This window comes from Zeus faber (genome assembly GCF_960531495.2).
Source record: "Zeus faber genome assembly, chromosome: 1".
NCBI classification, from domain to species: domain Eukaryota; kingdom Metazoa; phylum Chordata; class Actinopteri; order Zeiformes; family Zeidae; genus Zeus; species Zeus faber.
The window spans coordinates 16,383,047-16,393,046 of record NC_137193.1 but is presented as its reverse complement, the minus strand read 5'-3'; the positions used below and the strand labels follow the sequence as shown (position 1 = coordinate 16,393,046).

Here is a 10,000-nt window from a genome sequence, read left to right as displayed (position 1 = left end):
AACCAAAAAATAGTCCATTCAGAGGCCGGTTCTCACCAGTACAGTACAAAAAACACAGACAGACAGACACACAAACAAACACACACACACACACACACACACACACACACACACACACACACACCTCTCCACAACGTCTCGGCCGCTCCAGCAGGTGTGCTGTTCCACCTCCATCTCGTTCTCGCACAGCATCTCCGGCAGCTCAGAGAAAAACCACTGGTAGCGCTGGATGGAGCCTTGGAACTCCCTGCGAGACAGAGAGAGAGAGAGAGAGAGAGAGAGAGGGAGAGCATTACAAACATGAGACATAAAGGGAGGGAGAGCTGTCTGTCGAATAAATAAGTGGTCAGCGGTTCCTAACTGGTCAACAATAAACGTCAATATCAATATTTAGTGATGTGTGCATCATTTCTGATGCTGCGCTTTTATTTTGCAACACTAATACCATGTTCTTGATTTCAAAAGCATTTAATTCAACACTGTTGCATTTTTGTTGAATTTCTCGGAAGTGCGAGCAGACAGAGAGAGAAATCAAGAAAACAATTACAAAAATAATCCTGAACAAGTAAAATATTTATAAAAAAAAAAGGTTATATTACTGTTGTACTAGATAGACCCTATTCTCAAGATAAAACAAGAAAAATCGGAATATACCTGGAGAGTTTCTTCAGGCTGCGAGGCTTGTCACCTCTGGAACCTTTAAGAGGGAAGGACCTAGTAGGACACACACACACACACACACACACACACACACACACACACAGACACACACAGACACACACACACACACACACACACACACACACACACACACACAGACAATCCAATTCAACCATGCATGCATGCACACACAAACATAGCATTGGGTGTCAAGAGAGAGAGCTTTAAGAGTGGGGACAGAAAAATAAAACTTGGTTGTTATGGATTTGGTGGAAAATGCGATCTGATTTCTAATTAATAGCTCTGTCCGAATCCCCCCAAATTCCCTTTTGTGTTTCCCTTTCTTTCTTACCTTGATTCAGAAAAAAAATTGCATATTGTTTATAGCACTTATGTCACCCCCGAATATGTCAAAGGTTAAGAAATGTAGGGCCCTTGAACCTCGAATCCAAAACCATAACTTGCAATTCTGAAAGGAAGGGTCCCTATTTCAAGTCCCATCTGTGTTTAATCCTCTTCCTTTGGGGCCTTTTTCCCTTGCCTATCTGAGGACTGATGTTTAGGTATGATTATGTTGTAAGTCTGTCAAGGCCTTTGGCTATAAATATACAACTGACTAACCCGAACACCAACTATCACTACCTAGTGGCACACACACACACACACACACACACACCTCTTAGGGGGCACCTGGGCGTCCTGGTGAACTGCAGGGGTCACAGAGCCTTTATCACCTGAGCCGGCGGCATGCGCTCTCAGCATGGCGGGTCCTGCCACCTGGGGACCGCACACCTTCTCCACCTGAGAATGAATAAAGTGGGTACGTCGTGATGTCAGACTATCAACCATTATCACATGGCTCCGGCTGGAAAACTCCATTCTGATTGGTCAATAGCAGCCATCAGCAGTCAGTTACTTACCGACCATTTTCCTGGGCAACCACTTCTCCGTCTGGATTCACAATTAAATATCGATAACAGTAAATATGTGTTATCTATGTTGTTGTGTGACAATTTTTCTTAGCAGAAGCTCATACACATGGCATACTAGTTGTGAAATCATTACAAATCAAGATTCAGCCCAACTGTATTATCTTATCAAGTAGGGGGTTGTTTTAGAATAATGACCGCACATTACCCCTTGCATACCAAATCACCCCACACCTACAAGATATTCAGATAAACACAACTATCTGGCCCCGTTGTAGTGCTGAATTTGATTAACCTAAACCAGTGAATTTCAAGCTAATTTTTGTATTTGCTGTGCCTCTCTGTGTGTCTGCACTTGCTTGTGTGTGTGTGTGTGTGTGTGTGTGTGTGTGTGTGTGTGTGTGTGTGTGTGAGAGTTTGTTTACCTCTGAGGAATCTACTCTCAGTCCACAGTGTTTTCTGAAGTTGGATAGCTACTCTATCGCTTTCTCCAACTTTGTGTCTGTGCATGTGTGTGCGCGTGCATGTGTGTGCATGTATGTATGTGTGTGTGTGTGTGTGTATGAGTGTGTGTGTATGTGGGGGGGGTCATCTGTTTGTCAAGAGATTAGCCACAGAAACTTTCTCATCACTCTTTCCCGCGGTGCATTCTGGGCATCGGTTGTCCCGCCAACCAGTGTCTTTGTCGAACACTGAATCGCGGGACGTTGTCTCTCTCGCTCACACACACACACGCATGAACACACACACACACTCGCGCACACACACACACACACACACACACACACACACACATACACACACACACACACACACACACACACACACACACACACTCTCAGTCCCAAGGGGAACTCTAGATTCTCTACAAATGAAAAATCTGTTTTTAGACCATCCAGGGACAAGGTGTAGGCTAGAAGATCCAAGTACCGTCCCAAAAAATTGTATTAACACTATATATGAGGCATATACTGTAGATCAAACCATGACCTTAACTTATAAAACGTTCTAATAAACAAAAAACATTTATTTCTCTCTCTCTCTCTCTCTCTCTCTACATACCGTGGCGCTGATGCGTGGTCCGTGCAGTTGGGCGTGCAGTATGGCGTCATTTACGTGGTTTCTGACCGCCAGCAGGGCCGGCTCCATGCTGTGGTGGCCGCTGCCATTGGATAGGGTAGCGGCAAGCCGCTGGAACAACAACACCAGACTGGCCCAGGGACCACCCAGCTCAGACACACCCACCTGGACAAGAGAGAAGTGTGTGTGTGTGTGTGTGTATGTGTGTGTGATTGTGTGTGTGTGTGTGTGTGTGTGTGTGTGTGTGTGTGTGTGTGTGTGTGTGGGCGGTGTCACAAATAGGGGAGAAGGGGGAGAGAAGCGGGGATAACCAAACAGATCTTAGATGGGAGTTCGTCTCAGGGTGAGATGAATCCTACCTACAGCCGAATACTGTAACATAAAAGGACACAGAGTTTAGGACGGGCAATGCCACGAGTGACGCGACTATTCATGGTCTGGCCGTAGAACCACCTGTGAACTATAAATATCTAAATGCTACCCGGCTACAGTTATTAATTCAACACCAAGTTTTGAGGGCAACCGGGCAGTCATGAGTAAAAAAGGAACACCAATTTCCCACAAATTTAAGGAAATCAGACTTACCTATTTGACATCGGTAATGGTATGTTATAGGTTTTTCATTTTTATAGTTTTCTGTTGTGGTATGGTTCGCCTGTCTCAACCAAATTGTTGAGAAACACATCGCTGAGTCACAGCTTAGTGTATTATAGTTTTACTGCTTACCTTTGCAACCTTTTCGAGCCAAAAGACCCCGAACCTATAGATGTCACATGATACAGGAGCCAAGAAAACCGTGCTTTACTTTTTCACAGAATACCTGTTACTCTATGTACACTGCACACGAGTGAACAGGACAAGAACGTTTACTTCAAGCATTCTATTGACATTTGTCATTTCTTTCTACTGTTTCTATTTTTCCATTTTTTATTCTCATTACTTTATTACTGTGTGAACTGCTGTGAAATTCCCTTGGCTTGTTCAGTGTTTTTTGGGTTTCATTCACTTGAACACTCTCATTATCATAGACTCTCAAAGACTGTCATTGTTGTGTTCTTTCCTCCTTGTTTCGGACGATTTTACTCAATCCCACTGGAATACGTTTTTCAAAGATTTAGGTGTTGACACTGACGGCCCCAGCAGCTCCCATCTCATCAGCACAAAAGAGGTGGTGCACCACGTGCGGCTCATGTTGACCGCATCTGCGTTGCGTGCCATGCATGTGTTGCCGGGTACCCGACCCAAAATGGGCACAATGTCTCTGCACGCTTTCCTATGTTTGTACACAACATGTTGTACATGTATAATTGTAGGGAGTTCTGATTTTGCATCCAATACATCCATCCATATAATAAAGTTGATGTGGAGCATTATTTGAGCTCTCCGTCTACACCATAACTAGCCCACCCCCCCCCCCGGCACGTTCATTCAAACCGGGCATTGGAAGTGGCAGCAGTGGTTGTTTCTGCAGCTGTCTGGAGTGTGTCCAAAGCACACGGCTTGATCTAGCAGCCGTTACCAGTTAATTGGGGATCCACTCTGGTGAAACCTCTATTTAGACAACAATGTAACACCTACGTGGTTTTGAGCTTCACATTTCTAATTTGAAGTAATGTAATGGTTAGTTTGTTGGACAGAGAGAGTGACATTGATATATACTAGAACAGTGCTTTTTAACGACTGTGTCGAGCTGTGAGAGCTTGCCTGGTGTGCCGTGAAAAATGTTGAAGGTCCACTTAAAATAAATAATCGAAACTAGCCCTTGTGTTGCAAGCTCAAAATTGCAAGGCTTTACTAAGGCATCAGTGCTAGCCAGCAACAAAAGAGAATATATTCCTTTTGAGGACTTTGGAAAACATATCGTCAGCTTGTTCAGGCTGCAGCGTACACACACACACACACTTACCAGGCATCCCCTCATAACATTGACGCACAGTCCCGTGCAGGGCCGTATCAGCGTGAGCCCCCTGCAGTGGGAGCAGTACTGCATCCTGACCAAGCTCTGCCCGCACTCCCTGGATAACCCCACTCGCTCCGTCACGTTCACCACCTCCCCGGCCAGTCCCAGCAGCCGGCTCAGCGCCCGGCCGGGCCCCAGGGCCCGTGACAGACCGCCGACCAGGAGGCCCGGGTGTGGCCCGAAGGGAGCCACGTCCTGCCGCGTCATCCGCAGGCACTCGTCGTGATGGCCGGTGGAAGAGGGGAAGTGGGAGGAGGGCGGCAACGAACTCGGGCCCATGCCGGGGTTGAGCAGGCGACGGTAAACCAGCGGGAAGAGGTCGTTGTAAAAGCGGTGCACGCCGTGCTCCAAAGAGGAGCTGGTGTCCTCTCCAGAGAGGTGGAGCGCGATGTCGCGGAACAGCTGAGCCACCAGGGGGCGACAGTCCGAGGACAGGGATGAGTAGGCGCTGTCAAACAACGTGCTGGTCATGTTGGACGTGAAGGACACAAGCGACTCGAAGGTCTCTGGCCAGAGGAGAAGAAAGAGAAGAAAAGGAAAATGAAGTCAGATTGGAAGATTAAGAACAATACTTTAAAGTACTTGATAAATCGATAGTGTGGCAGATCCGGCTGCCATATGCCACCCGACGGGCATTTTGAAGGTCCTCCGTCACAGAGACGCAGTCAGAGATGTTGCAAACACACCAGTTTACTGTAGAGAGTGGAAAGATTTAACAAGCCAGGAGATGATGGAGCATTGTCATGACAAAGGCTCCCTCGCCTTTTGTGTGGGGATGGGGGTTTTACCTGTTGCTTGTTGGCTGCTCTAATGAGCAACAGGCGTACAGCCACCCTGATCTCGGGCCCAATAACCTAGGCCCAAGACAGATGTGGCTGCTTAAACAACACCATCACACCATACCCACACCACAGATAGATAGATAGATAGATAGATCAAAGAGACCAAAAATGGTCACCAAAAAATAAGAGAAATTGGGCAATATAATGTAATCCCCAAAACAACAAAAATAAACCTAAATAAAAGACATTAACAATAAACAATAACACATTTACAGTACAACAAACCTACAGAAATAAAAATAACCTGTAACATTTCACAACATCTCTATAACCATTCACTTCACTCTCTGACTGAGGTCACCCAGGTCAAGCCAGCCATAGGGGGCGTTGTACAGTCTTATTGCAGCAGAAAGGACCTTGTGCAGTGTTCCTTGGACCTTGGTTATTTTCTGCATTGTTCTCTGGCAAAAATATTGTGGCCGCCATTGGAATGGATGAGCCAGTTTGAGCCAGTTGTAGCCAGTTTGAGCATTAACCGGCTCTCTGGATCTTCTACGCAAAGTGCGCTAAGCGGTACTTAGTCCTCCCAACCAGCAGGGGGCATTTCGGAATGAAAACGTCCATCTTGCCTGTCAGCTAGTTTGTTCCACATGTCGTTCCAGTACCTTTGGCATCGTCTTTGTTGCTTTAAACCCAAAATAGCCCACAACTTATATTATCCCCTCACTTATTTATACTATCACCTTATCTGTAGTCAGGCGATAATGCAAGGCTCAATGTCATGATCCACCAAGTCTGTCAACGCTAACAAAGTCACAACGTGTGCTTAGGCACGTGTGTGTGTGTGTGTGTGTGTGTGTGTGTGTGTGTGTGTGTGTGTGTGTGTGTGTGTGTGTGTGTGTGTGTGTGTGCGTGTGCGTGGTTTTTTTTTTCTCCCTCTTGTGCGTGTGCATGCCTGTGTGTGCCGGTGCGCGATGTCCCAGTCTGCAAGTTTGAAAGTGGCTTACTGTAAAAGGGTGATGTCAGTCTGGTGGCATTCTGACAGACAGACAGAGGAGAGACAACTGGAAAAGAGAGAGAGTGAGAGAGAGAGAGAGAGAGAGAGAGAGAGAGAGAGAGAGAGAGAGAGAGAGAGAGAGAGAGAGGGGGGAGTGGGGGACGCAATAAAGTGAGAAGAGAGGGGGAGAGAGCGGGAGAGGGGATTAAACCTGAAGCCAACTGCTGTCTTTGAGAGGCCTGTCTGTCTCTGGCTTTGGCCATGTCACTCAGTCCGTCAAAATCTAAGAGTGTGTGTGTGTGTGTTTGAGTATGAATGTGTCAGACATTTGCTTTGCATATAATAATGGGTAAAGTCCACCAAAGGGTGCGGGGGAGGGGGGTGAGAAAGGTTGGGTGGGTAGAGGGGGGTTGGGTGGGTAGAGGCCCATTGTCTAAACCAGGGATTGAGGGAATGCATCTATCTGTGTGAGTTTGTGTGAGTTTGTGCGAGTCTGTGTATGGGCATGTGTATGTGTGTGTGTGTGTGTGTGTGTTTGTGCGTGCGTGCGTGTGGGTACGCGTGTGTGCGCGTGCGTGTGTGTGTGTGTGTGTGCGTGTTCTTCCATTCAAATCAAAGGCGGCTTTACGAGAGGAAGCATCAAGTGACAGGGCAGAGATTATTTTGGGGGTCATGTGATGTGAGCTCCGAGGCCCTCCCTGATTGGACGGCTGCAGTGGCCGGGGACGACGCAGGCCTGCGAGGGGCTTAGAGCGCTATTAGAACACACATGCACGCCGACATGTAGACCTGAACCGCGGCGCGGGTGATCTGCGGCCTCTACAGCCCCGGCGGGCCTGTCCGCATGTCTTCGGCGCGGCTGGCTCGGTAAACGCCGTGGTTTGGACGGAGCCTGGGGGGGGGGGGGATCGTCCTCAGCTGTCAGTGGAAAAATTCCACCCGGCAACTCCGCAGTTCCACCCCAGCCCAATTAACGACGCGTACTGATTGGATCCGTTTTCTCTCTGGCCCGCCGCAAATATCGGACTGCCTCGTCCGGCAGGTTTTTGATTGTATTTATATTTGGCCTTTTTCAATTTGAAAGAAAAGCCGCGCGCAGGCTGTAAATAAGCGGCGGTTCAAGGGGTCTAGCAATTCAAGCCGAGGCCGTGTTTACTCACACCGAGGGAAGAAGTGGTCTACAGCCACTGGACATGTTTTCCATGTCTATTGGCCTTGTTTCATCAAGTGTAACTGTCGCCCACACACCGCACACACACAGAGCCGCGCACACACACAGAGCCGGTTGAATGGCGCTGAGAGACAAGTGGACAACCAGAGTATTCTTCCTCCCATTCAGAGGAAAAGCCGTTAGAGACCGGCTGTTGCCCACGGCAACAGCATTTTGCCACGGATACGCGCTGAATGTAAACATTCTCCCTCGCTCGCCCTCTCGTTGGTCAAGAACAAAACCTGATTATGGCTCAGACGGAGACAGAGAGGGAGCCGGGCAGAAAGGGAGACAGAGTGGAGGGAGTGGTAACAAAGTTTTTTTTCCGCTGTCCCCTCTGAGAGCTTTCGGCTCTCTCAAAGAGCTCCATCGGACGTCGCTGGTCTGTTTGGCTAGCCACCGCGGCGCCGCACAAAATGGAGCAGCCGACACCGACGCATAGAACGGAGTCGGGTGGAAAAGGGACGAATGATGTCAAATACCCCCACGGCGTGACATTGTGACATCGATAACAGAGACACTTCCCGCCAATTCTCAATGGCTTTCTATTGACCGGTACAGTCAACCGAACCACTGGCTCTTTAAGATAAACCCAAATAAATCAGCGGGAGAAAAAAAAAGAATATTTGTTTGAAATTGGGAAGTGGCCGAGAAATTGTAGCCACCAGAATTTGAGTGTAGAGTAAAAGAAAACATTGGCGTATTTGTTCGGTCTGATCGACCCCTCTAATTTCGAGGTATCTGCCCATGCACGGCTCTTCCTCTACACCTTCTGCCATTGTGCATCTTTTTTGCAATTCAAAATTAAAAATTCTTTTTTGTCGTAAGCAGTGGGATCTCCACACCCCTTCCCGACTCCTTTCCCATGCCCTCCGTCACCCTGCATCTTTTCTCTTCTGAGCCTGTGTGTGCGTGCATGTTTTTTTCCTGCTTGGGAAGCATGAATGTAGCTTGTTTTTTCATTATAAGGAGTCAATACACAAAAATATATCTATTTTCAACATTATGATTATGGATGGAACGTCAACATGAGCCTGTTTTCAGTTTAAAAATTAATCTAAAATATGACACACACACGCGCACACACCTCGAAAAGCCCTGGCGTGTCCGCTGATCAGGTATTTGAGCTCGAAGCTGTAGGAGCGCATCTTCTGCTGGGTCTCCATGCGGACGGCCGCCATGTAGTTGTCCTCCATCTTACTGGTGCAGCAACTGGGACCCGGGTGGGCACACACTCCCAGCAGCTCCCCTGACAGAAGGAGCAGCGAAGACACTGAGTGCGGAATCCAAACCAGTTCTGAGCCTTGAAGTTTTAATGTCCGGTTTAAACCGAATTAACTCGGTTTGGGGGTCGTGAGAACCTAATTATTGACATTGAATACAGTTTTCTGCATGTGTGAGGGACTTCTAAAACAGTAAAATCAAGGATCATTCATGTAAATCTCACATATTTAATATGACTTGGTATCGGGAACACTCTTTGATCCCGATTTGAACCCCAATTCAGCCTGGAGTGATATCAGATTCCAGTATCACAATCTTTGCATCCCTATGCACTATGACAAGTGGCTTTACAACTATGATATATTATATTAACATTGTATTGATATATTGTAATGACATTGTAATAATTTAGACTTAGCCATTCTAAACAGTATAATAATTTAGCAATAGCACTGTAATCATTTTGACTTATTATTTGACAACCCAAATTGACAATGTCGTCAGGGAAGTTTACAGGGCGGAAGGTTTACAGCCTTTCAGGATGCGCTAAATTCTAAATTCATAGTTTTTTGGACAACTTAACAAACACACATAACATGCTCAATATACTGTTGCCGGCACACAACAAACCGTTTTTCAAGAAAGGAGGGTGATGTGGTTAACAATAGCGGCAAAAAACTTGCTCTGAAATCAACTCATAAAAATAGATAAAAAATGAAATTCAAATGAAACAAAAGGTGTTTGAGTATCCCGCCGATCTTGTGATGAAACCGTTTAACACCTTGCAACACTATGTAATGACTTACTGGAGCGCTTGGGAGCAAACATGATGACAAGCACACATGGGCAATACTTCACAGCTTAATAAAAGTGTGTGTGTGTGTGTGTGTGTGTGTGTGTGTGTGTGTGTGTGTGTGTGTGTGTGTGTGTGTGTGTGTGTGTGTGTGTGTGTGTCTGTTTGTGTGTTTGTGTGTGTGTAGCGGGTGTGGGACAGTATGACATGAGCACACCGCTGTAAGCCATGCCAGGTGGCAGCTGACTGTAAATGTGTGTGTGTGTGTGTGTGTGTGTGTGTGTGTGTGTGTGTGTGTGTGCGTGTGTGTGTGCGTGTGCGTGTGCGTGTGCTTGCGTGCGTGTGTGCGTGCCCCCCCACATAGA

General features: G+C 47.0%; 1 protein-coding gene across 1 annotated transcript in view; it reads right to left on the bottom strand.

Moving 5' to 3' along the window:
• The window catches only part of LOC307237027 (glypican-5-like), a gene marked incomplete at its 5' end in the record, with an annotated part of 48,506 nt that overhangs the window by 37,538 nt on the left and 968 nt on the right, over positions 1–10,000 (bottom strand). The window contains 6 exons of the mRNA XM_080009638.1: positions 125–247; positions 655–714; positions 1,337–1,461; positions 2,652–2,834; positions 4,576–5,135; positions 8,706–8,867. Of these exons, the coding sequence (XP_079865764.1) occupies positions 125–247; positions 655–714; positions 1,337–1,461; positions 2,652–2,834; positions 4,576–5,135; positions 8,706–8,867 (1,213 nt within the window). The remainder of the gene's footprint in view (positions 1–124; positions 248–654; positions 715–1,336; positions 1,462–2,651; positions 2,835–4,575; positions 5,136–8,705; positions 8,868–10,000) is intronic.